The sequence below is a fragment of the Eucyclogobius newberryi genome, unplaced genomic scaffold, assembly GCF_026437365.1.
Source record: "Eucyclogobius newberryi isolate DKJ021-1_F unplaced genomic scaffold, fEucNew1.0.hap1 SCAF_17, whole genome shotgun sequence".
In the NCBI taxonomy this organism is placed as follows: Eukaryota; Metazoa; Chordata; class Actinopteri; order Gobiiformes; family Gobiidae; genus Eucyclogobius; species Eucyclogobius newberryi.
In genome coordinates, this window is record NW_027315801.1 from 11,585,868 (window position 1) to 11,613,570 (window position 27,703).

General features: G+C 41.0%; 3 protein-coding genes across 6 annotated transcripts in view; 2 read left to right on the plus strand and 1 right to left on the minus strand.

Annotated features, from left to right (window-relative positions):
- The first annotated feature begins 7,635 nt into the window (after positions 1-7,635).
- Positions 7,636-12,915, plus strand: hmga1a (high mobility group AT-hook 1a). Of its 4 annotated transcripts, none has more exons than XM_072449138.1 (5): positions 7,636-7,791; positions 8,610-8,731; positions 9,436-9,513; positions 10,149-10,208; positions 11,165-12,915. In XM_072449138.1, the coding sequence occupies exons 2-5, from the start codon at positions 8,630-8,632 to the stop codon at positions 11,228-11,230; spliced, it is 306 nt and encodes a 101-aa protein (XP_072305239.1). In that variant the 5' UTR covers positions 7,636-7,791; positions 8,610-8,629; the 3' UTR covers positions 11,231-12,915. The 4 variants fall into 4 exon arrangements, with proteins under 4 accessions (XP_072305239.1, XP_072305242.1, XP_072305240.1 ...); XM_072449141.1 differs by having other exon boundaries at positions 8,610-8,713; XM_072449139.1 differs by lacking the exon at positions 7,636-7,791 and adding an exon at positions 7,859-8,017.
- Positions 12,916-13,965: 1,050 nt separating this feature from the next.
- On the minus strand, positions 13,966-18,711 carry smim29 (small integral membrane protein 29). The gene is made up of 6 exons (XM_072449143.1): positions 18,606-18,711; positions 17,721-18,002; positions 15,827-15,852; positions 15,630-15,735; positions 15,044-15,106; positions 13,966-14,978 (listed from the first exon to the last, which is right to left on the minus strand). Exons 2-6 carry the CDS (start codon positions 17,826-17,828, stop codon positions 14,970-14,972), a joined length of 312 nt encoding a protein of 103 aa, XP_072305244.1. The 5' UTR covers positions 17,829-18,002; positions 18,606-18,711; the 3' UTR covers positions 13,966-14,969.
- Positions 18,712-27,118: 8,407 nt separating this feature from the next.
- Positions 27,119-27,703, plus strand: part of pacsin1a (protein kinase C and casein kinase substrate in neurons 1a) — a 37,951-nt gene continuing 37,366 nt past the window's right edge. The window contains exon 1 of the mRNA XM_072449145.1: positions 27,119-27,199. The gene's annotated coding sequence lies outside the window, so the exon portion shown is untranslated. The remainder of the gene's footprint in view (positions 27,200-27,703) is intronic.

Here is a 27,703-nt window from a genome sequence, read left to right on the forward strand (position 1 = left end):
AGACGCACAGATGTGGCGCGGCCCGGCGCTGTCTCCGGAGACTGCTGCTGCCAAGCCCCGTGTGACGGGCCCAAAGTGGGCAGGCGGGCCCTTCCCGTTTGATCAATCAGCTGGGACAGCGCGAGGAGCGTTGGACGTCCAGATGCACGTCACAAGGTGACTCCCATTTATTACTCTCCAGCTCACGACACGCTCATCCGTCACACTGACACGACCCCCACGTGCGCCGCTTTGGAGGGACGCAAACCTGACGAGGGTCAGACCAATCAAGAGTCAGAGTTTGTTCTTGTTGTGGTTTGTAAATGCATGTTGATTTAAACATTGTCCAATCGTTTCAGATAGAAGCTACTTTCATTTCTGTCCAAACACGTTTGAAAGTAACATTTGATAAATTTATGTTTGTATAATGTCTTGTACCTGTCCCTGACACTTTCTCTTATCTAACACTGCCCTCTGCTGGACATCTCCATAACACCTGAACAAACCACAGAACAGCTCACAAACGCATCTGACCACATTATCCCCGGCTGATTGTAGAGGTAATGCTATTTAGGTGAAGACATTAGAGTTAAATCACAATACCAAATAAATAGCATTTTATAGCATGTCCAACTTTTGCCACCAGATGGTCTCAGTGAACACACCCAGTCTTCTATGGCTGTTACAATAAAGTACAGAAGAGGATTCCTCACTACATATCCATTGGTCTTTATAGCCTCCTCGTGAAGGGCAAAGATGAGCTGTCTTAGCCTTCACAAATTGAATTGAATATATTGTTCAAATGAAGAGGTCCTCCAGGCACTAATCTGTCAGCTTCACTGAACCATAGCTGACCTTGCCCCTTTTGTGCAGAGGTCAAGTCAAAGTGAATTTTCCACCATGAATGAGAATATTATACAGTTACATACCATAAATAATGCAATTGTGCCATGTAATAAGGCATATGCCATACAAACCACCATTATACACACGTGCCCTTAAATGACACTGAATCAGACATATGGCACTATTTTCTCTGTCCAAATATTCCTGGACTGACTCACGCATTATAACTTATATGTGTTGTAGATCCTGGTCCAAATGTCTCAGGAAGTGGCCGGGTTAAGCTATTTAAAAAAGGGAGAGTGGAAGAGTGATTCAGTGACCAGTGGAGCTAAATGCTGCTATTATACTGTGAATATGAGTCTCCAAACTAAATACAGAGCTGTGTGTTCACTAAACAGGTTGCACGCGCTACTTCCTCTGTTTGTGTGACTAAGATACTACTCATAAGAGCCCATCCCCAGCCCACTAACCTCTGTCCACCCCTCCAAGTAGCACCTACCCCACCCTCACTCCATCCTCCCGTCTGCCCCATGCGTCTCCCTCTCTCTTCCCACCCACCTTGCCTTGCCTTTCAACTTCAGCTCCCACACTTTTCCTTTGCACTCCTCCCCAATCCAATCCACTTCTGTCCCTCTCTCTCTCTCCCGCCATTTTTTCTCTGGTGTGTGTGTGTGTGTGTGTTTTGTGTGTGTGTTTTGTGTGTGTGTGTGTGTGTGTGTGTGTTTTAGTCATGTCCAGGCTCATCCAACAGCCCAAAAAAAAAGAAAGGAGAAAAAAAAAGGGGAATCCCGGGCAGGAATAGGATGTTTTGTGTCCACATCTGTGAATCACTTTGCATGGTGGACGTTTGTGGTTGATGAATACTAAAAATACAATGGGTGCATGAGCTCTGTGTGCGCTGTATGCTTGTGGATGCACACCAGAGTGAAGAAAGGGCAGAAGGACATGGGGTGGGGGAGGGGTGAGCATGCCAAAGTGGGTCAAGACCCCCCCTCGTCTCTCCAGTGTTTAATAGGATTCAGTCTGCCCCGAGTTCACTGAAGAGGACATCTGATATGGTGTTTGTCTCCTGCTAGATTTGATTAGCATTTACATTCAAATTGCCTCACTTTGATTAGCAAGTCTGTAGTTTTACAGGAGGATCTGAGTCGGTTATTTTTGTCTTGCAAATCATATGGAGTGGCGTATGTGCTTTAAAATCTGATTGTCGCTTTAAATCCTCTGCATTTTGCATGTCTCCTTTCATTAAAACCGGTAGAACAGTGATGTGATGGGTAATGGTTACTGACATAAAGCTGATTAGTCACATTGCTTAATGGGACAGCGTATAGCAGAGTATGGTGTTCAAATGAAGGTTGCCACGGTAATTTATTTCAGAAGTCCAAACATGTATTGTCCAACTAAACTGAAGTGTCTATGTCTTTATAAAGTAATCCCTCATTCCCTCAGAAGTCACATTTGTTCTGAGAAGAAAAAAAAACTCAGGAACAATTAAATATGAAGAAAAAATATCTTACATTTTTGTCATATATGTAATTCAGGAAAAAAAAACATTCCAATTTAAAAACTGAAAGTACATAGTCCTATTGTAGTTGTCAGTTAAAGAATTTTGTTTGGAGCAGAGTTATGACATTGTATGAATATCTGACCAAGGGTTTCAGAGTAATGACTGTTGCTATAGCAATTAACAATTTAAAACAAAAAAATGTCTTTTGAATGGTAAAATATCCTCAAAATGCTGCATTCAGAGTAAAATGAAATTAATATTTTGCATATGTTTGGTTTACATTCATAGAATAATATATTTTGATATTTTCTTAAATAAATACAAATAAAAAATAAAATAAAAAAGGAAAATCTGATTCATTTTTATTTATTTTTTTGGCCATATCCCAGGCCTAATCCCTCTTCTTCACCCTCCGCATGCTGCGGGCTGGGTATGGCAGGGACGTGTGAGGCTGTGGGGGATGGGCCTCAAGTATTTGGGGAAGACAGAGAGGAAGGAAGTGAATAGAGTGAGAAGCAGGGGTGAGAGAGGGGTGGGAGAGGGTCGGCATGCCAGGCAAGCACATGCTGAGCAGAACATTGGAGTCATTGAGAAAAGCTCTCCTTCATTCATGCCCTGTACGCCATCTCATTCTGCTCTCTAGGATGGAACGCGTACAGTGGCACCAAACTACACACATATCATATTTCGCAGTCATAATCATGTAGTATATCGGGGGGGGGGGGGGGGGGGGGGGGGGGGGTCCCAACTCGCACAGGTTCGGTCTGTTCTAATAAACAAATGCCAACCCCCAAAGCAAAAGGTTTAGATGCTTATCTCTTTCAAATGCAAAGACAGACAACACCTGACAGAGACAAGAGGAATTTGAGCCCATACAAATGTAAGTGGGTGGTATGCAAGTTAGATTACTCATTAACTGACCCAGACTTAGAGCAAAGGATGCCGCTCTATTTAAAACTGTATTCTTTGCTGTATAGAGTGTTTGGTTGGATGAGTCATGGTAATAACTGATAACTTTTGATACAAATCCACTTCAATTTAATGTTGATTGTATTTCTGTAACATATTGAAGGTTATTATAGCTCCAAAGATGTAAAGTGTGTAGGGTTGTTTAGTCGATTTATTTGTCTAAGGTGTCTAGTTGACTCATTCTTTTATTTATATTAATAGGATTTATATGGGAAAACTGCAAAAAAAATTAGAAGTGGAAGAAGTTAGCTGAAGATTTTGTGGTGAACCATGAGTTTAGTCTAACTTGCATATTTTTTGCATGAATTTCTGTGCAGTCTTTTGAGAGCAGTTCAGATTAGACACATGGGCATCAGGGTTGCCAGGTTTTCAGAGAGCAACAAGCAACCAAGCCTTTGAAAAACAGCCAAAAGCAAGTGACCCCAGATCCACAAATATAAGAACAAAAAATAAGCGACTAACTCAACATTGTGTGTCACAGCTGAATGAGTGCTAATGAGATGTGTTTAATTGCATATTTTATATAGATATCTTTAATGCATTAAAAGTCTCTATTTTAGTCATAGTTAGGCCAAATAATGTGAAACAGAACAGAAAAAAGGTTAACAAAAATAGCTCTTTGATGACGTGAAAGTGTCGCTCGGGAACAATCGGAATCAGAAAAGGTTTATTGGCATTGTCAACATTCACAGGCGAAGAACGTCTGTGCAACATACAACAATGAGCAATAATGAGGCAAAAAATATCACTATTGCAACATTTAAAGAACCAGTGGCATAGACATAATTTACTACATTATACTATGTCTTTTTGGTTGCGATTTGGGAATATTTTTAACTAAAGAATTGGCCCTTTGCTGTCTGTTTGATTATTGATATGCAGGCTAAAAAAAAACTATTACAAATCTATATATAGGTGCTGCCCAGGAAGTCAAGTGTTGGAGCTCAAATTGTAGATATTGTAGGCTCATAATCGATCTACTTTCTTTTCTCCACTCAATGTGTGGTTGAATATTATCATTGGAATGTGTATGTGGAAAGGTTTGCACTGTAACTTTAATTGTATAAACAGTGGCAAATAGGCTTATAGTTTCCTTTAGACCTCTCTCCATGTAATCATGTGTTGCTACAATGCAACACCTTATCCATAACTGTAGGATATTGCACACTTTCCTGACCTCATCCATAACTGTAGGATATTGCACACTTTCCTGACCTTATCCATAACTGTATGATATTGCACACTTTCCTGACCTTATCCATAACTGTAGGATATTGCACACTTTCATGACCTTATCCATAACTGTAGGATATTGCACTTCCCTGACCTTATCCATAACTGTAGAATATTGCACTTTCCTGACCTTATCCATAACTGTAGGATACTGCACTTTCATGACCTTATCCATAACTGTAGGATATTGCACTTTCATGACCTTATCCATAACTGTAGAATATTGCACTTTCCTGACCTTATCCATAACTGTAGAATATTGCACTTTCATACCTTATCCATAACTGTAGGATATTGCACTTTCATGACCTTATCCATAACTGTAGAATATTGCACTTTCATGACCTTATCCATAACTGTAGAATATTGCACTTTCCTGACCGTATCCATAACTGTAGGATATTGCACTTTTCTGACCTTATCCATAACTGTAGGATATTGCTCTTTCCTGACCTTATCCATAACTGTAGAATATTGCACTTTCCTGACCTTATCCATAACTGTAGAATATTGCACTTTCCTGACCTTATCCATAACTGTAGAATATTGCACTTTCATGACCTTATCCATAACTGTAGGATATTGCACTTTCATGACCTTATCCATAACTGTAGAATATTGCACTTTCATGACCTTATCCATAACTGTAGAATATTGCACTTTCCTGACCGTATCCATAACTGTAGGATATTGCACTTTTCTGACCTTATCCATAACTGTAGGATATTGCTCTTTCCTGACCTTATCCATAACTGTAGAATATTGCACTTTCCTGACCTTATCCATAACTGTAGAATATTGCACTTTCCTGACCTTATCCATAACTGTAGAATATTGCACTTTCATGACCTTATCCATAACTGTAGGATATTGCACTTTTCTGACCTTATCCATAACTGTAGGATATTGCTCTTTCCTGACCTTATCCATAACTGTAGAATATTGCACTTTCATGACCTTATCCATAACTGTAGAATATTGCACTTTCCTGACCTTATCCATAACTGTAGAATATTGCACTTTCCTGACCTTATCCATAACTGTAGGATACTGCACTTTCATGACCTTATCCATAACTGTAGGATATTGCACTTTCATGACCTTATCCATAACTGTAGAATATTGCACTTTCCTGACCTTATCCATAACTGTAGAATATTGCACTTTCATACCTTATCCATAACTGTAGGATATTGCACTTTCATGACCTTATCCATAACTGTAGAATATTGCACTTTCATGACCTTATCCATAACTGTAGAATATTGCACTTTCCTGACCTTATCCATAACTGTAGGATATTGCACTTTTCTGACCTTATCCATAACTGTAGGATATTGCTCTTTCCTGACCTTATCCATAACTGTAGAATATTGCACTTTCCTGACCTTATCCATAACTGTAGAATATTGCACTTTCCTGACCTTATCCATAACTGTAGAATATTGCACTTTCATGACCTTATCCATAACTGTAGGATATTGCACTTTTCTGACCCTATCCATAACTGTAGGATATTGCTCTTTCCTGACCTTATCCATAACTGTAGAATATTGCACTTTCCTGACCTTATCCATAACTGTAGAATATTGCACTTTCCTGACCTTATCCATAACTGTAGAATATTGCACTTTCATGACCTTATCCATAACTGTAGGATATTGCTCTTTCATGACCTTATCCATAACTGTAGGATATTTCACTTCCCTGACCTTATCCATAACTGTAGAATATTGCACTTTCATGACCTTATCCATAACTGTAGAATATTGCACTTTCATGACCTTATCCATAACTGTAGGATATTGCACTTCCCTGACCTTATCCATAACTGTAGAATATTGCACTTTCATGACCTTATCCATAACTGTAGAATATTGCACTTTCATGACCTTATCCATAACTGTAGGATATTGCTCTTTCCTGACCTTATCCATAACTGTAGAATATTGCACTTTCCTGACCTTATTAACTGTAGAATATTGCACTTTCCTGACCTTATCCATAACTGTAGGATATTGCACTGTTCTGACCTTATCCATAACTGTAGGATATTGCACTTTTCTGACCTTATCCATAACTGTAGAATATTGCACTTTCCTGACCTTATCCATAACTGTAGAATATTGCTCTTTCCTGACCTTATCCATAACTGTAGAATATTGCACTTTTCTGACCTTATCCATAACTGTAGAATATTGCACTTTCCTGACCTTATCCATAACTGTAGGATATTGCTCTTTCCTGACCTTATCCATAACTGTAGAATATTGCACTTTCCTGACCTTATCCATAACTGTAGGATATTGCACTGTTCTGACCTTATCCATAACTGTAGAATATTGCACTTTCCTGACCTTATCCATAACTGTAGGATATTGCTCTTTCCTGACCTTATCCATAACTGTAGAATATTGAATTTTTCTGACCTTATCCATAACTGTAGAATATTGCACTTTCCTGACCTTATCCATAACTGTAGGATATTGCTCTTTCCTGACCTTATCCATAACTGTAGGATATTGCTCTTTCCTGACCTTATCCATAACTGTAGGATATTGCTCTTTCCTGACCTTATCCATAACTGTAGAATATTGCACTTTCCTGACCTTATCCATAACTGTAGAATATTGCACTTTCATGACCTTATCCATAACTGTAGGATATTGCTCTTTCATGACCTTATCCATAACTGTAGGATATTGCACTTTCATGACCTTATCCATAACTGTAGGATATTGCACTTTCCTGACCTCATCCTTACCTGTAGGATATTGCACACTGAAATGCACCTACTCTGTTTAGGAAAAGCTACAATGTGAACGAAATAGAAGTGGACACTGTTTATATTGGGGGAGGACATGGTTGACTCACCATTTTACCCATCACCATAGAGACGTGGGTGTGCAGAGCTGGAGTATGTTATCAGCAACAGAGTTTTGCTTACATGATGCTGTCTCTGCTCTTGGCTTTTGTGCGTAAAACTGTTGCGCGTGTATTTTTGGAGAGTCAAATCAAACCTGGACACAGGCCTGCGTGAGGGGGGCTGGGAGGGCCACCTTAGGGGGGCTGGGCCGCTCTCGTGCTGTTGGTGGCCCATTTATCATATCTCCGCCCTCCAGTGTTTCTGCTCCCGTGAAGGCGGGTCTTTAAATTGCCCCCAAACTCCTCCTGGCTGGCGCCTTTTTCCTTTATCTGCCGGAGACGAGACGCGCACGCTATTTTTAGGACGTCGTTGGAATAAACTCAACGTTCGGGTAAACATTTTAAATATATTTTTTTTACCTCTTAATTTGCTCTGATTTCTATTTGAATCCCGTGGTTGGGACGGACTGCATGGCCGGGTCTTTTAAATGGGCGGGCTGCGCGGTGTCTGACGATTTAAGCCTGTAGCCTATGGATGGGTGCAAGGCTTTCAATCGGGAATAACCAACTGTGAGGAAACCATTCGTCTTCAAATCTCTTTAACTTTTATTGCGGACGGTAAATGTCAGTTCCATTCATTTGCATGCTCGAGGGGCCATTGTGTTTGTGATGGTGGCTGCAGTTTGCTAAACGGGAGCCGTCTTTGTTGCTCTGCGCGCGGCTTGCGTTCCGCCGCAAAAAGCGAAACCAAACCTGCGCCTTCTCCAGCTCGTCCGTCGCTTCCCTGCCAAAGCTCCGGTTTAAACCTCCGCTGTGTCGGCGGCACACAGCGGCCATTGTGTGTCGGAGCACACTCTGCCTCCGTGATGCAGCAGTGCGCACAGGCCCGCGGTTCCGGGACCAGACACCGGGCCTGGACTCGTGCTCGATCCGCCGAGAGCGCATCTCGTTCGGCCGCTTTACGCAGCCCGCCGCGGCCTCTCGCCGCCTGCCGGGAGTTAGCTCATCACTGAAGCCGGCTTGTCTGGCACACTAGGTTGTGCAACATGGCGCGCGTGACATAAATAGACCGGGATATAAGCGAGGATTAATTGGCTTAAACGTGTGTACATCTGGGCTTGGTCGTGGTCAAGTGTTGGCTGCAGTTAGCCCGGTGTGCGTGCGCCTTTCTCCCGTGCAACCCGCCAGAACAGTGTGATTTATGTCCTAGGTCTGAGAAGCTAAGCAGCCATGAGCGACAAGGGGACAGTCTCACCGAAGGAGAAGGAGGCAACTGAGAAGAGGGGGCGTGGAAGACCCCGCAAGCAGCCGCAGGTAAGACCCCCACAACCTGTAATTCCTGGCATTTCAGAGAAAGTGTGTCAGTTTCTAAGTCATGCATTGGCGAACAAAGGTTATAAGACCCTCAGGACTATCTCCATAAGCCACAGTGCAGGTAAAGCCTATCTCTTTCATTAAGTGCCTGTTCTCTTAAGCCCCTTTGGTAAACTGGAGACCGAACATATGGCTTCAACAAGCCCCTGTGACCATCTACTAACCTCATGATTGGTGTAAATGTAGACTACACACTTCCTGTGTCTCCCTGGTTTGTAAGCAACCTGTAACTCAACACCTTTAAACCGGTTTTAACCTCCTCTCTGCCCACCTCTGTTCACCGTTTAATGGATGACATGGCAGAGTCAAAGAACAGGTTGGCTCGTATAGCTGTCACTCAACATGTGTTTTAGTATTGAATTCCCCAGTTGAAACGAGCTGCAGTTTGAAACTGTAGAAATGTGATAAAAGATGAGTCAGCCATGACATGATGTACAACTCTACTCAAACTGGCACTTTTTTGTCTTAATGCTTTTTATATCAAATCAAAAGAACAGCAATGAGTGGGGCACTTTGTTTTCATTGCAAACCATGGTAACCTGCTATTCTGACGTGCTCCTTCATAAGAAAAGCATAGTTCCTTGAACACACTGATATGTTTATTTTATGAGCTGGTGAACATGTGCCAATTTTGATGGTCTTTTTTTATTTCTAATTCTCAGGAGTCCAGCGGATCCCCAACTCCAAAGAGGCCAAGAGGTCGACCAAAGGGCAGCAAAAATAAAGCAAGCGGCAAGAAGGTGAGTCCTGCAACAAACGCCTAATCACACACATTTTGACTGGAGTCTTTAACTGTCACTGGAGATAGTTGAGTTGTTAAAGCCCTGGATGATGCACGCTTGTGTACTTCCTGTCCTCCTGCTTCCTGTATCTTGTCATGTGCAGTGCAGGTGCAGAGGCCGCAAGACTGTTACCAAGCTGACACTAAGAGCACCCCCCCACACACACCCCGCCCCCACCAGCACACAGCCCTAGTTCTTCTCTGCCTGTCGTCTCCATGGCAACTACTGATTTTTCTCCCGCGCGTACCCTTCAGCTCCCCGTGTGCTTTTCGCTGCTGTTTGGAGAGACGGATAGACTGACTGCACATGGATGATATAGATTTGGTTGCATTGTTTTCGGCTGCGGCGTGTTTTGCCCAGTACGACCAGCTGTCTCTGAGCCTCAAACCAGGTGGCCGGCGAACTGGAGTGCCCTGTGTGTCCTGTCGGCCTTCCAGATAATGGCCAATGAACCCAGTGCCCCGTTCCATCTGGCTTATTACTGAGATACTGCTGCCATCTCCAGGCAAACAGAGGCAGCACTAGTGATAGGCTTGTGATAACTGTATATCAAAGATTGTTCAGTGTTAACATTGTATGTATTTGTTTCGCAGAAGGCTACTACAACTGCTCCAGCGGCAGGAGCGAAGCGCAGAGGAAGGCCCAAGAAGGAGGTAAGCACCCTACCTGACTGCTCACATGTGTTATGCCATTCCTTTCCCAATTGAATTATGTTTGGAATCTATTTGCATGACTAGCTTCCTTTCTGACTAGTCTCTTTACCCATTACAGCCTTTTCAAAGGGCCTGAAGTTATTCCTTTTTTTTTTTTTTTCATTAAAAACATGTTTGTTAGAGCGTCGTCTTGTTAGTCATGTGCATAGTCTGGGCGTACTCTAGCTATATGACAGGTTATGATTTTCAAATTTTGACTTTATTTGGTGTATTTGTACCCGTTTCTACATATAAAGTATAGTTTTACACCAATAGAGTAGGTATTTGTGGAGAAAATTTGGAAAAATATGTAAAGGGAAAAAATGACAGGAAGTGACATCACACCAGGGACACTTATTCCAGTCAGTTTATGCATAATTTACACAAAGAAATGACTCTTGACTTTAATTCAACAAAATAAAGTTGCTCTCATTCATTTATTTTTATTTGTCAAATACCAAAAATTGTGACAATAGTTTTTTGCTGGATAATTTCTTAGTGTGGTGTCATTTACAAACAAAAAGTTAAATTCTAAATATTTTAACTGCATTTTAGTTCAATGAGTCGTCCAGTCTGGATTACATTAGTCACACACGAGTGACCTAAAGTTACTCTACTGAAGAGGCTCTGAAATTTTATGAATGAACTTGTTTTGGCATAAGCAAACTTGTGTAGTGACTCATTGGCCCTATGAATCACTTTGACTGCAGATGGCTCACTCTTCCCATGGGTTTTTAATGTTATGGTGGTTTTATCAAAGGGGTTTTTTCCACGCCGTTTGGCTCGTGGAGTTATAGCGGTAATGTTTGAGACATGAATCACAGCGTCCATTGTACTAAATGTTGACAGCCCGTGCACAATTTTCAAAAGCATTTTCTCGTGGGAGTAGTTTGATTAAAACTTATTTTCTCTTGAAGGAGGTCGAAGAAAAGGCATCCAAGGAATCATCTGAGGAAGAAGAGGAGGAGGAGGAAGAACAGTAATCTCGCATGCTACCTCACTCAACATACTGACTTACTGTTAACAAGAACTGGGCTGTATTTTCCAACACCAGTGCCACCATGTTCACCAAAAACCCTGCTACCACTGGAGGGTTTAACACGTACATAAAATCATGCAGTAGCACTGGATAGAACAATGGACCTTGCTTAAGCATAGATCTAAGAAATAACATTCAAGTCAACAGCCCTTTTCTCTGTATGTCAAGTCTTTTATACTGGACAAACATTCTGCTCTGTGGAACCTGGACTTTTATTCTCCTGAATCATTATTTTTCTGCTTACTGTTTTTTTGTTTTACCTGCATTTGAGATGGTAGGACGTATAGTTTTCATGTTTTGTACTGGACAAAGGTGAATTTTGCCTAAAATTACGTGTGCGTTGTGTGAAGTGGTTTTAACCAATCTGTTTGCATTGTATACTTCAAAACTTTAAGATGAAAGTAGATCACCGATGGTAGAGACGTGTCTTTTCCTGTCAAATATATCTCCCTCTCACGGTTGAGCAAATTTATCAACTTACAGGTAATTCCCTGAATTCCTGTAGGCCAATAGTTTCATAAACCCTTCAGTCTATGCTTATAGTGGCGAGATTGATTGGACTAGATTAACAATACAAACGTAGTAGTTCTATGTTTGGGTAACATGCGTGTTATGTATGATGACTAATCTTTAACATATGTATTAAGGATATCTTGTCAGAGCTCTAGGCTGGGAGCATCAGTATATTGTTTTCTTCAGGGAGCCTTTACAAATGCTGTTAATTTCCAAGCGCTCGTTCAATCTTTTATTGCAACTGCTAAAACAAAGAGGCTGTTTGTGAGGATTTTTGTGGCACTACTATCTCTAACTGTTTTTCATTCCATTTTAGCTCTGCTTCGCCAAGCTTGGTCCTTCTGTCTTTGCTTAGCACATTGTTGTTCTTGCATTGTGAGCAACAGGTAAAGGATGTGTTTCTGTGTCAGGGAATCTTTGGCCACAATCCACTTCACTGGGTTTTCTCCCACACCTAAGCTGCTACAACCTCAAAGACAAAACCCGGAAAACTGCAAACAGGCGATAACTCGGCCTAGAATCTTCATACCTCACTCAACAGCTTATTTGACCTAATATTGCATTAACTGGTCTTCTGTTATGATGTAACCTGTGGCGTGAGTCGGAAGCGTCATCTCTGCATAGTTGTGACTTTCTTTTGTTTTTACTGTACGCAACAGGTATTTTATTTTTTGACTCCTTCATAAACGGAGCTTGCAGACAGGTGATTTTTAAATGTGTGAAGCAAGTCAGGGAGACCTGTCAGCTTGGCAACTGTGTTCGCTGACTGTGGTAGTTTAGTAGGTGTGTGTGTGTGTGTGTGTTTTATCCTTTTTAAAAATAAAAAATCTGGTGCACTGAAATGTTTTCTGATTTTTCATGGACAAATGTGCTTTTCATTGATTTGGTTGTTCACTGATCCTCTGGCCACTGTGTGTTGGCACTTCCATATCACATTGATTGTATATTCAATTCATTTCTTACATTCTCCAATTTGCAATTATCAACCATTAAGGATGCATTAGATGGGATCATTTTTTAATGTACACGTATATAAATGTACAATGTCTATATTTCTATGGTGCCCTACAACAATTTGTATCAGAAATGGTCAATAAAGAGAAATTTTCTTTGTCATTTGGGTTTACTTTATATCCAGGTTTGGTTTGAGGGGGTGAAGTGTTTATCCAGCTGTTTTGGTGAGTAGTCCTTCACTAAACTGTCCAGGGTTACTATCCCTATTGAACATAAAGGTAATGTAAATACCGTATTTTCCAGACTAAGTCGCACCAGCCAAAAATGCATAATGGAGAAAAAAAAACAAGTCACATTGGAGTATGAAATGCAGTTGCAAGTGTGAAAAAAATATCACACATTAGTCGCTCCGGAGTATAAGTATAAGTCGCACCTGGCAAAACTATGAAAAAAGGTGTGACTTATAGTCCGGAAAATACGGTATATTAAACATCTGGGGCTGTTACAATAAATTAAATATGTTCAAGACCCGATACAGTGTAACAATGTTTTTGCAAAGGATAAAGACCCATGTCCCTAGAACCCCCAGCTCCCCAACAGTCACAGCAGCTGGCTTTAAAATGAAAACACAAAAAGCTCACTGCATTTGACAATAAAACCCAATGATTCAGAATTAATATTTACAAACTGGTTGTATTTTTTGGAGCCACTGTGTCCACGTCATTACTCTTGAGGAGAAAAAAGTTTAAGCAAAGGAATGAAACATTTTACAATAAAGTTTATGTAAATGACCAAAAAGCCCCAGAGCAGGAGTGTGGCCCCAGTCCCTAGTTCCTGCCCTGTGTGAACGTGCATCGAATGGGGACTGGAGGAAAAAAAAAAAAGGTTCCTACAGTGTAAAATTAAATTAAAGCATGTTAATCAGAACACAACCTTTTCAAAATGAACCATATCAGAACATGAATAAATGGCACCAGTAACTTTTAACTGAATTTATAGTACATTTTATGCAAATCTTTCTTCCGTTTGGCTAGAACTACTGTAGTCACGTCTACATGGTTTAGCACGTTTAAGATCTGGAATAATACTGTCATATGAACCACTGGTACGTCATAGATGTTCATTATTTGACCCTCAACAACTCCATACTACATAAAATAAAACCACACTAGTACAAACAAATGATATACACAATAAATATCGAACCTAAAATATCGTTCTGCTCATTTATTGAACGACAAGTCAAAATGAGAATTATGACAGCATTTTCAGCGTACAATTCAACCACTGATAAATAAATAATTTAACTTGTGATTTACAGCAGGTGAAAACATTCTGTAGAATCAGTAGCCAATGTATGTGAATTGTGAATATACTGACATTCTGACTTAACTTTAAAGTGGCACCATGTAACTTTCCTGTTGGGGTTCGATATGTCCCCACGGCACACCCCTAAACGTCTTCACAGATGGAAAGTATAATGTCATACTGTGGAACATTCATGTAAACTTCAGTAACTTCTCCATGGAAACAAACATATGACTCCTCAAAGAGAAAGTTACACCGTGCAACAGAAACACTAAAATTATCTCACTTTAATTTCTATTTCTTTTATTTCCTTTCTATAATCCTGTCAAAGTACTGCACCATTCCTTTATTTAGAACACTTTTCAAGTTCCTGAGTTTTGCTACTGACAGGTCAATGGCATTCTTTAGTGAGAAGTAACTTTGAGCTTGTGCCATGCCTTCTAAACAGGACATATTTCTGATACTAGTCACCACTCATTTTAGAAATAAATGTGTCTCGTAGGTGGGTATAATTCACTACCATCTGGTCTCACATACCATTGGGATGTCGAACAAAAAGGATGTATGAAGTTGACTCATCAAAGTGAAATAAAAGTTCAACGACTGCGAGACATGAACATGGAATACAACCGCTGGCACTGCTCGAAAGATCTGGATCAATTGAATTCCACAAATGGTATGTTTACATTAAAGAGTCGCTATTGATACACTATTGCATTATAAACATATTAGACACTCAGGCTCTCCAGTGATATGTTTCCAAATATCATAAAAATAAACTTAATAAATATTGTAATAAATACATTTGCCACAAATATTGGCGTCAGAAACTAAAAGATGACACATTCTCTTACAGCAATAGGTCCCGAGCATGAGGATCGAAGCAGGGTTTATATATTTCAGTAGCTTCACTGCACCTAAATAAGAAGGGTAAACTGTATTGGAGGTGTTCAAGTAAATTTGCAATAGAACTAGTTCATGCCTTAACATCTTTGGTCAGGAGAGGGCGCTGTTGGTGATAGTTTTTGGCCCAGCCTTGTACAATCTGGAAATACAAAAAGTTAAAATATTTGAAAAACTCATGATACAAATAACAAATTATGAATACATGTGCAAATATATACAGTATTTTTCTTTTTGCAAAGTAGCAAAGCTGCTGATAATATGATATATCTGATCTTTGATGGATCAGAGTTGGCTGATGATCTAAATAAAAACCAAAACCAATGCCGTCAACAAACTATTTCCTGTCATTTTGTTCCTCAAATAAGTCGGCCCAATTTATTATTTCATATATACATTTTATTTATTTGCTGATTTGTGTTTGTTTTCTTTGAACTTTAAATTGTTGCAGCAAGAATATGTTGTCACCTGAAAATTCCCTCTTGAAAATTCCCCTGGACATAATCCCTCGACTTCCTTTTCTTCTTCACGGTCTTGAGCATGTTTTTGTGTGTGTAATTACATCACTTCTACAGTGTTTGTGCACACATTAACCCATTTGTGTGGCTTAATTGCCAGAGGATGTGAGTAATTGTTTTGTGCTTACATGTGGAGTGTGTGCATACCTTTGTGTCCTCTTCTCTCCAGAGCATCTCCTGTTCAGCTTCATTCAGCTCCTCTGACGGGTCGTAGGAGTACACAGGCAACAGCTGATGGCGTAATCTGTCAAGTCTGACCAGTACAAGGAAACAGCGCTACAGTTAAATGACTGCAACAGGGATGCCAAGTCAAATGCATTTTAAACACACAGCAAGCGTCCTACCTCCTTTTCTTTCGGATGTACATGGCCTGGAACAAATAAAGAGCAGATCACACATTTAATTTAAGACATGCATACATTTTGTTGGTAATGACCGTGCAGCAACATGATTGTTTAAGTTGTTTGGAGAATTTGATGTTGTCATTTTTTCAGATGAAGTGAAATGGCCAATATGAGGGTTTCACAGTTTGAATTTAATCTCAAAACAGGAAAGCCTCCTTTTTTCATAGTTAAAAACATACTACCTGAGCTGCCCTCCATCTATATCCTCTGTAAAACGTGATGTTTTTTAGAGAGCATAGATGGGGAGCAGACACAATGAGCTGAAGTAACAATATGTAACTTTCTGGAGGTGAAACATCACCTGCATCATTCCATGGAAATAGATAGTTAAAACCAAAAAAAACAAAAACTTCTGACCATTCTCCATGAAGATAGAGGCATTTTATGATGTGGAATATCATAGCCTAAAGAACAACATTTCCATGGAAACAAGCAGGTGAAGGCTGCTCAAGGCAGTCTATTCTTTGGCTAAAATATTACATTCTGGGGCTTTAACCTTCATTTCAAATAGTCAATGATAAGATTATCTGTGAGGTACATTCAGTAAGCAAGCAGTTCAGATTTTGGAGGTAGAAATGTCACTATATTTATGGTGTTAAATGGCAATGTTCAGTAGTCTTCTTTGTTTATATTCCTGAAATTAACATCCATCAATCTTCTTTCGTTGGGGACTAAGCAGGGGCTCCCAGACTACCCTCACCCCAGTCACTTCCTCCAGCTCCTCCTGAGGCATTCCCAGGCCAGCCGAGAGACATAGTCCCTCCAGCCTCTTCCCAGTGGGACGTGCCGCAAGGAGGTACCCAGAAGGCAGAACAGAATAGATGCCCGAGCCACTTCAGCTGGCTCCTCTTTACGTGGAGGAGCAGCGGCTCTACTCTGACTGAGCTCCTCACCCTATCTCTAAGGGAGCGCCCAGCAGCCCGGCGGAGGAAACTCATTTCGACCGCTTGTATCCGCAATCTTGTCCTTTTGGTCATCACCCAAAGCTCATGACCATAGGTGAGGGCAGGAACGTAGATTGACGGGTAAATCGAGAGCTTTGCCATTCGACTCAGCTCCTTCTTCACCACAACAGTCCAATGCAGCCGCTGCACCGATCCACCCGTCAATCTCACGTTCCATCCGTCTCTCACTCGTGAACAAGACCCCGAGATACTTGAACTCCTCCACTTGGGGCAAGGACACCCCACCCACCTGAAGAGGGCAAGCCACCTTTTTCCGGTCGAGAACCATGGCCTCGGATTTGGAGGTACTGATTCTCATCCCAGCCGCTTCGCACTCGGCTGCAAACCGTCCCAGTGCATGTTGCAGGTCGGGGTTTGATGGAGCCATCAGGACAACATCGTCTGCAAACAGCAGAGATGAGATCCTGTGGTCCCCAAACTGGACACCCTCCGACCCCTGACTGCGCCTAGAAATTCTGTCCATAAAAACTATGAACAGAACCGGTGACAAAGGGCAGCCCTGGCGGAGTCCAACATGCACTGGGAACAGGTCTGACTTACTGCCGGCAATGCGAACACAGCTCGTGCTCTGGTCATACAGGGACCGGACAGCCCTAAGCAAAGAGCCCCGGACCCCGTACTCTCAGAGCACCCCCTAAAGGACAACCCTCAAACACCAAAGGGAGAACACTGAAATTAACATCAAAAGTCATATTTATAACATTGTAACCATTTAATATGTGAATGAAAGATTGTGATTCATTTTCTGTCATATTGCCCAGCCCTTCATGTAATAGATAATGATAACTGCTCTTGTCCCTGTTATGGAGTATAACACTACCACATTCAAGGATCTAAACGTCCCTTTCCAATGACACCAGAGCACTCACCACAGCTGCAGCTATGCCAATGATGGTGATGAGGAAAAATGGCACTAGGACATAGGTGACTGCCCCATCCCCGCTGATGACGGCAGGAGGCTCAGTTGTGCTGTTCATTGCTTATGCTGAGGACAAAGTAGGGCTGGAGGGGCCCACTCATGTAGGCCGGCCCCCTCAGAGTAGTCACTAGGCTGGAACTCTCCCCTGGAGTGGCCCCTGCTCACGGCTCATCCTCTCCACACTCATGTGACTCCCACATGGTGTCCCTGTCCTCAGTAATCTGAACAAAAACTACAACAGACCCAAATAACATGCATTAAACACAACGCAAGAAAGTGAAAGGACAGACATTATCATGTAACTGATGGTGAATAAATGCAGGGTTAAAATATTAAAACTGTTTCTGCCATTGTGAATAACATAGTGACCTCCATAATGCCACATTGTGTATATTTATCATGTTCTTAATATTTTAAATGCTTAAAATAGGCTTGTATGCGCCATTTTTGGCACTTCTAGTCTTGTGATCTCAGTTAAATAGTTACCAGCTCATAATAAACACAACACTCCACACTCTATCCCTGCTTCATTCACTCTGAACTGATCATTAAAAGTAGGCAACAAATCAGCAAATATATATATATATATATATATATATATATATATATATATATTTGGCTACTATTAACCTGTAAAACGCATAACATCTGACAGGTGACAGAAGTAAAGCCATGCGTACGTAAATGCCGTTATAGCTTTGACTTCCGCTAAACCTTAGACATTGTATTTGTGAGCTGCGTCATTTTAGCACATACAAATAAAACATCTTAACTAAACAGATTATATAAATTTGGCGTGGTGAAATAGCGTATGATAAGTAAAATAGCGACTCACGGTGCAAGTGTGCAAATCATCTAAGTATGGTGCAAATGCGTTTTCCTCTTCTGGATAATGTTTCCGGAAGTTTACGCCACTCTGCAAAGACACTTCCTGTCATGTTATCACAGTAAACTTCTGTTATTTTGACGTTTGTTAATGCCGTTCAAATACATATTTAAATACCTGATTGGCAGGTTGCTTTTCTTACAGTACAATATAATATTATTTGCGCCATCATAGATCTATTGCCTTATATTTATGGCAAAATTGTTTTCCCCTCTCGCTTTCCTTTTTCTTTATTATGGACGTATAAAGGTTCGTTGCGCTGACAAATGTCAATATGTAAGATTAATTCTAGTTAATAAGATATAAGATGTTTGGATAAATGACTACTCAAGCAAATATTGTTCTTTCCAGATCTTTACACTAGATGTCACTGTCACGTTGAGTCCTGTGTTTATTATGAATGCCCATTTTATGGGCCTGGGTTTTGAGATTAGGTTTCCATATAGAGGCTATAGTTTCCATATGTTTGGCTGTATTTGGAAAACAATGTCTTGGCCTAAGAACATAACCCACTAAAGCGGCCAAAACAGGTCCAGCATTCATGAGCTTATGTGTATAATATTACATTTATATAATGGACCTTGTAGCAGAGTGGGTATGCACAGTAAACATCTGACGACTAGAATTATCAGATTACACAGTAATTTCATGTCATTTTCGGTGTGTGTTTCATGCACATAATACATCTGACAATAAACAACTCAACTAGATTTCTTTGTGTGCATGAAAACACTGCTAGTGAGAAGCTAAATTTATATTTTAATGTTCCCTATCTATTAAATGCCCAACATCATCTCAAGTACAAGGATGATGTTGTTGAAAATTGTATTGCTTTGCGTTGTATTGCTTGTATTAGAAAAAATCCTCTTTCACTTTGCTAGAACACAACGAATCAACCCCCAGCAAAGGGAGAGATGTTTTTCTCTTCAACTACAAAGAGTCAATGCTTCGAAGAGGGATTAAAATAAGTCCGGATGCGTGTGTCCGGGCATCGTCTCTCCTCCTCTGTGTCCTCTTCGCTCTCTGAATGGGCCGTGCACGGGCCTTCCCCCCCCAGACGTGCGTGGACTGGAGCTCCCCCTTGCTGCTGCTGCTGCTGCTGCTGCTGCGTGTGCATCGTGATCCGCTAGTGGTGGATGCAGAGTTTTGCAGCGAGAGTAGGGTCACCTTCTGTCACTGCAAGGGAGAGACATTCTTGACTTCTTTTGGAGAGCTGGCGTTTGTGGGCAAGACCAGAGCTCGAGCACCCGCGGCGCCATTGGAAGCAGGTCTGCAGCATCGCTTCTGGTGAGTCTTGTTGCACACATTGCTGCACTGGCGCGAGCAGAGACGAGCATCCTTCGAGCAGAGGACGACGCAGCGCAGTAAATCTGTCACCTCGGCTCAACTGCACACATCCATCTCCATCTTCACCATATTAACAGTTAAGTCACAAGCTGCTTTGCAACTAGGTTCTCATCATGCATGCGTCATTTTTTTCATGGTATGTTTTCTATTGCGTCCCGATCTGATATGGAGCATCGTCTCTCATCATTATGGATCCATTTGCGGGTTTTACGTTCACTGACATTTGAAAGCAAGGATCAAGAGGTAATGCCTTCACTATACAACTATTATGAGACCTGTGTGACCGATTGCGTGGCACTAGAGCGTATCCTTATCAAACATTAATGAGTAAACAGCAGTAACACACGAGTGGAACGCTGTCATACCGTTCTTGTAACGGATGTAACCTAAACTAAACTCAAGCAGGACGTGTTTCTGTTGTCCGTTGATAAACAAAGTAGACATTCATGTTTGCTTAAGGATGCCAGGGGTCTCTTCTGCTCCATCCAAGCGTCGGTGGTCGGTGAAATGGTCACGAATATAAATGAGAGCAGTCTTCTCTGACGTTATGTAATTCGCTCGCTACAAACCACTGCGAGGAGCCATAGCGTCATTGTGTTTCTCCTCTGATAAACCACCAGCAGCAACAGAGGAGGAGCATCTCGATTTTCTGCACGGGATTAGGTGCTTTGTTGTTGTTTTAAATCATTCATTAAACCTGCTGTGGAGCTGAAATGTATCCTGGGTGAAAGGGGGACGTGACATTTGCGCTTTTGCTCGTTTCTCTTTGACCATGTTACGCGCCGTTCTGGGTAGATTCTGTGTTTATCTCCAAGGATCTCACTCTGCGCCTATAGGTTGCTGCATTTGTATGTTGCTGTGACGTTGTGGGCCACAGCACGTGAGCGGGAGGCCTCGTGTGGACGCGTGCGTGTGCGCTGTCCATGGTGCTGAAGGTAGTGCTCGTCAGTGTACAAGGTGCCCCCGGGAGACGCAGAGAGCGGGACAGGAGGCCGCAGTGAGGAGATGATTCTGTCAGGGGACTAATCCAATTGAATTGCAGCATCGGGGACGTAAAGGAGCCCTTGCAATTCATTAACAGAGTTTTCGGCTTTACTGGTCCCAAAGTCTTTTCCACTACTGCTCAATGACCATAATAGTGCTTTTAATGTTTATCTGGTTTGTTTATTTACAAGTTAGCACTGCAGTTGTGAATACCAAGCATAGACTGCACTTGTGAGCCAATTCCATACGACAATGGCGTTCAAAACCCTTCTCCAACTTCCATTTTAGTGAAACCTAGTTCTCTATTTTTTGACTCGTAGGCGTAATTACACAGTATAGTGTAGCGTGAAATTGGGCAGAGAGCAAGGAGGACATTCAGCAAATTGTCAGGCCAGGAATCAATCTTGCGACGCAGAGGCCAGCAGCACAGAGCCTGCAATGCTGCTTCTGAGTCCATTTGACTACTGGACAGCACCTAAGTACTCTTTTTCACACAATTGTAGTATAGTCACCAGTTTGCATATTTAGTAATGCTCACAAAACTAATGGTCAAAGGTAAGTTGGTTTGTCTGCATTCCAATTACTGCCTTTTATTCCTGAGCCGAAGCCTGAAAGTTAAATCAACAAACAGTCAAGTGCACAGTGTCTTACTATACTATAACAGGGAGGGTCTCTGACTCTAAACGCACCATAGTTCAGCTTTGGCAACATGACAAGCAGACCTTTTGCCAATTTTGAACATAAACACATGGATAGTGCTATGAAGGGCATCTGCTCGGCATTTAATCAAACATATCTACATGTTTATTTACTAAATTAGTCAGCAATACATACTAATGGGCATCTGCAAATGTAATAGTTATTTGCAGATTATAGGAAATTGTAAGGTAGTAAAGTGTTAAGGATTCTCTGATAGACAAAAGAAGATTATTCCAAATTGTACACAAGCCAAAGGTAACGCTATCTTTGATTGTATTGTACAAAAGCACTACTTTCATATGTAAGTAAGTAAGTAAGTAAGTGAGTAAATTTTATTTATATAGCACCTTTCACAGACAGAGGTCACAAAGTGCTTCACAAAACACAGAATAAAACAATAAAAACACAAAAAACTTACAGTGAACAATACATATACAACAATATACAGTAAAATCAGTCCGTAAAACAAGTGCATTTAAAAGGCTTGACTAAATAAAAAGGTTTTAAGTTGACCCTTAAAAGCAGTAACTGAGTCCAGTGACCGTAGGGGGAGCGGAAGATCGTTCCAGAGTTTGGGGGCAACAGCCTGGAAGGATCGGTCTCCTCTGGTCCGAAAACGGGTGCGAGGAACCAACAACAGTTTCTGGTCCAAGGACCTTAGTGAGCGAGAGGGAGTGTACGGTTTAATCAGATCGCTGATGTACGATGGGACCTGACCATTTAAAGCTCTAAAAGTTAAAACAAGAATTTTAAACTGTATCCGGTAGGAGACCGGCAGCCAGTGAAGGGCTTTAAGAATGGGTGAAATGTGGGCCCTTCTATTTGTGCGGGTTAAGATCCTCGCTGCAGAGTTCTGGACCAGCTGCAGACGAGAGAGTTCCTTCTTGTTAAGACAGGAAAATAAGCTATTACAATAGTTTAAACGTGAAGACACAAATTCATGAATTATAACTTCCAGATCATTTTGAGACACCATTTTCCTGAGCTTAGAGATTTTCCTCGTCAACAGCTTGGAGTGGTGCTCTAAAGACATGTCTTTGTCAAAGACAACACCCAAGTTTCTAAGACTTGGTTTAGCAGTCTGGCCTAAAACACCCAAGTACTAGTTTATCCCTGGAATGGCATCATCAGGGGCAATAATCAGAGTTTCTGTTTTGTCAGCATTTAGCTGCAAGGAGTTTTGACTCAGCCATTGTTTTATTTGCACTAAACAACTGACCAAGGAGTTCAGCTTCTGGATCTCAGAAGGTTTAAAAGAGCAATATAGCTGAATATCGTCAGCGAACAGGTGATAGGACACATCACTAAACTCTTTAATGATCATTCCCAGGGGAATTATATAAAGCAGAAATAGGACTGGACCCAAGACGGAGCCCTGAGGAACTCCACACAACAGATCAGCTGAGTCGGACATTATTTGGTTTGCAGCAACACTAAAGCTCCGACCGGATAAATATCAGGAAAACCAATGAAGAACTGACCCTGATAGTCCAATCAGGTCCCTCAGTCTGTTCAACAGGATATGATGGTCGACAGTGTCAAAGGCTGCAGACAGATCCAACAGAACTAAAACCGTGCATTTCCCAGAATCAGCAGACATCATAATGTCACTGGACACTTTCAACAATGCGGTTTCCGTAGAATGATGTTTGCGGAAACCAGATTGAAAAGAGTCATGAATGTTTGACTGATCAAGGAAATCTGACAATTGTTCAGAGGCCACCTTCTCTAGGATCCTGGACATGAACGGGAGCTTTGATATGGGTCTGAAACTTTTGGGGTCTGTCGGGTCCAAGTTTGTTTTTTTCAGTAATGGCTCTACTATGGCATGTTTAAATGGACCAGGAAACACACCGGTAGAAAGAGAGAGATTTACCATTTTGGTAACCCAGGGGCCAATAACATCAAACACTTTGAGGAAGAGCCTGCAGGGAAGGGCATCTGATGTACGAGAGGAGGGTTTCATCTTGGTCACCAGAGCTGAGATGTCTTCTAGAGTGACAGGCTTAAAAGAAGACCAGTTTTGGGAAACAGGCTCCACAGAAACAGGTTTATCAGACAATGGGAGTGGGATTTGGTCTTTGATCATCTTGATCTTATCGATAAAGAACCTGAGGAATTCATTGCTGTCAGCTTTGCAGAAAACAGGAGTCACTGCAGCTGAAGGACAAACAATAGAATTTATAGTGTCAAACAACACTTTGGGGTTTTTCTTGTTGGATGTTATTAGCTGGCGGAAGTAATCAGATCTGGAACTTTCCATCATTTCATTGTAAGATGATACAAGATCTCTGAGGTGTAACCTATGGACCTCAAGACTGTAGGTTTTCCACAGACGCTCAGTTTTCCGACATAGTCTCTTTAGGTTTAGGATATCTTCATTTATCCAAGGACAAGCTTTTTTCTGTGATGACACAGTGGGTTTTACAGGTGCCACCTGATCAAAAATGGATAAACATTGGCTGTTAAAGGAATTAATTAAACTGTCCACATCAAGCCAATTCATAAACAAATGAGGATCAAAAACAGCAGAAAATTGGACGGCTGTATTTGCAGTGATAATGCGCCTCTGAGACCTGATGTTTGAGGGCACAGGCTCAGGAGAAAAGTTCAATTCAAATAAAACACAGCTATGATCGCTCATATGGACATCCTCCACACAGAGGTTAGCAACACTCAGGCCAAGTGAAAACACCAGGTATATGTCACACTTGTATTTATTGACAGTGCGTTTTTCTCAGCTGTGATGGACATGTCTGACCTGGAGCAGATACCCAGGGACAGACTGGCCCATGTGTGTGAAGCAGTGGGTTTGTGTTGTTGTCCTTTGGAGTGATTGCTGAAGAAAGGGTTAAAGGTGCCTGGTCCACTGTTAAGAGAAGAGATAGTGTTCTGTTACGAGGTGTGAAAGCCTGTGAGGCCCGACATCGGAGACATTTCCGACACCAAAACAGGGGCACAGCTAAAACGTACTGCGTGTGTAACGTTACCCTCACCATTGAAAGATAAAACCAATGCATTACCAGAGGTCTTATGATTGTTTGTGCTCGCCACTGGTGTAGTGGTGTAAGGTGTGTGTGTGTGTGTGTGTGTGTGTCGGTCTGCTTCAGGGCAGCTGTGGCCTGCCTCAGGGCAACTGTGGCCTGCCTCAGGGCAGCTGTGGCTACATAAGTGGTTTCCCACCATTGAGTGTGGATGAATAATGCAACAGTGTGGCCCTTTGAGAGGCGTTGAAAAGCCTGTGAATGACATTATCCTTAAAAATGGGAGTCAAGAAGTCAATGTTTATACCTATTTCATGTGTAAATCTGTGTAATCCCTCATTGGTCTAGGGGTGGTCCATTGTGGAAAAGTTACAGTTACAAAGGTACAGTTATCTGGACAATTAAGAACAACTTTGTCCAGATGACTTTGAAACCTTTTTTTCGTCTTTTTTACCTCAGTTGTTAATTGCTCAGATCTTTCCTTGTTTAAATATATTTGAACACATCTGTGAAAAGCCATTAAAAAAGATGTCCAGATTTTTGCTCTTAAAAACAACACAATTAAAGTTTTTTCTGAAGCTGGTAGTACAGTATAGACATATTTAATTCATGCATAGTATTTCTTCTATGTTTCTTGTTTCTCTGCTGTTTTATCCTGATGGAACTCAAGAACACAGTTTTTCCATAACATGTCAGTGTTTTCCTCTCATTATGTTATTAACCTGACACAAGATCTGCACTCCCACTGTCTCCAGGCCAAATTAAAATTCTGACGACCACCTCTCGCTAAAGCCAAATAATGTGTCACTCAGTGATATTCAATCTTCATATCTAGGATGTCAAGTTGGAGTACCCCAAGGCTCTATACTTGCACCTATTTTATTTTCATTGTATATATGACTTGCCAAATGTTTTCCCGCATATTCATACTCAGCAACATCTAGACGATGCTGTACTTTTTCCAAAGTCTTTTGTTGAACTTTCTGAACAACTGACAGCGTCTAAGTATTGTATTGACGAGTGGCTCAGAAAGTCATAGGAATTGTATTGACGAGTGGCTCAGAAAGACATGTCTTCTTTTAAACTCTAAAAAGACAGTGTAACAGTAAAGCCACCCTCAAAGGTATTTTTAAAAGTGTTAAGTGTGATATATTGCTACAGAAAATATAAACACATAACTGTAATACAGGATCATTCCAGAAATGACTATTGACTATTCTAACCTGTTCAAAATGAGACACTTAGACCTGTAGTATCCCTTTACAACTCAAATCTTACCACAAAAGTAACAAAGTCCTCCACTAGTGCAAAGAAAAGGCACAAAATACATACCGAGCCCCCAAAATATTGTTACATCTATGACATTTGTTACGATAAGTCAGATAAGATTCTTATAGTCACTATTGCGCCTTGATTTAGACCGTGTTAACCAAGTATAACATGATTGAATGTCATTGAAAAAAATAACAGCAATCATATTATTTTTCCATGATTTCTTAAAGTCTTGGTCAATCACTCAGCCTTTTACTATAATTTAATCATGAGATAAGGAAGTAAGGTCATAAAAGTCATCAGATAAGATTCTATCATTTTGAGTATAGAGTAGCTATGTTAAATATTCTACAGTGGATCTTCCTAGTTTTTATCTTATCCACTCATTGGTTGAAATGACATTGTAAATTATTAAATGTCTTGTATCGAAACTTGAATGCATTTGTGAGACGTCATAGTGAGCAATTGTAAATTCAGAATGAGTGAATTTATTACAGGGCATTAGGGCAATTGGGTACTGAAATATTGATGTATCCGCCAGAGCAGAAGTAGAATAACTCATGAGAGATCCAGATCATTTCACTATCAGGGGATCCGCTAATGTTATCATAGAACGTACAAGAGTTTATTAAAACTTTGCCATCTTTATTGAATTCAGTGCCGTGTTATACAATCGTTCCCTCACGCCCACACAAGCTTTAAATCTAATCGAGTTGTGTAGGATTGTTTTTACTACACGTGGGCAGCAAATTGAAAGGTTGAAAATGTTTGAGCAACATCTAAAATGAGAAGTATTAGTATCCTGGATGAATGTCTCCAATGTCTCACAATGATAACCAGAGTAACAAAAGTTTGAATCCTTACGTTGCCTGTGTTATCTTAAAACAGAATAGAAGATGTTCTCAAACTCTGGTGCATTTTCCTCAGACACTCAACACAATAAGCACTAAATTCATTCACACTTGATGAGAGGTAAAACAGGGAAACCTACTGCAAAGCCCAAAAGACGGTTCGCTGAGGCCAATGACTGGACAACAAACCTACATCCAAATTTTCAGATAGTTCTTTTCGCCATTTCATATGCGCATGTAGTGAACCATTTCCACATCCGCTCTCTGCAGTTCATCTATTTTACTTGTTTTGTCACATGTGTTGGAATATTTCTTGTGCAATATCTCAACTCTTGCTTCTTTCCTTGTCCATAGGTGATCCCTCACTGCAGGTGTATGGAAACCTGACTTCCCATTGGTGGAGAAGGTAAGACTTGCAAACTGTTCTTATTAACACCACATGACTTTTTGTGATTCTTCTTCTTGTGAATCTTTCGGAAGATTTTGAGTCATTTCTGTGGTGATCACGGACGTAGTCGGTGGACAAAACCATGCAATGTTTTTTTTACCAGAACAAAGACATTAGTGGTTGGTTCCAGGGCTATTCTCATTGTCACTGGAGGGTCCTTCACCTGCTTGACTCAGGCTTTTTATTGCCAGAAAACACTTGGTTTAGTGGCGTCGACTGCTTAAAAATGTGTGGAACATTCTAGGCAAAACAACATCTCCATGGAGGAAAGAATGTGTCTCTCCTAAAATGTATTATATTTTTAATGAAGTGACAGTTAAACACAAAATAGCAACAAGCACGTGCTTCTGTCTAATCCGTCTGAACAAATGAGTCGTTAGCCCAATGAATAGCTCGTTGCCAACACTCTCAATAATACATGAGTGTGGCCAGTCTGTCGATGGGCGCTCATTTTGCTGCTTA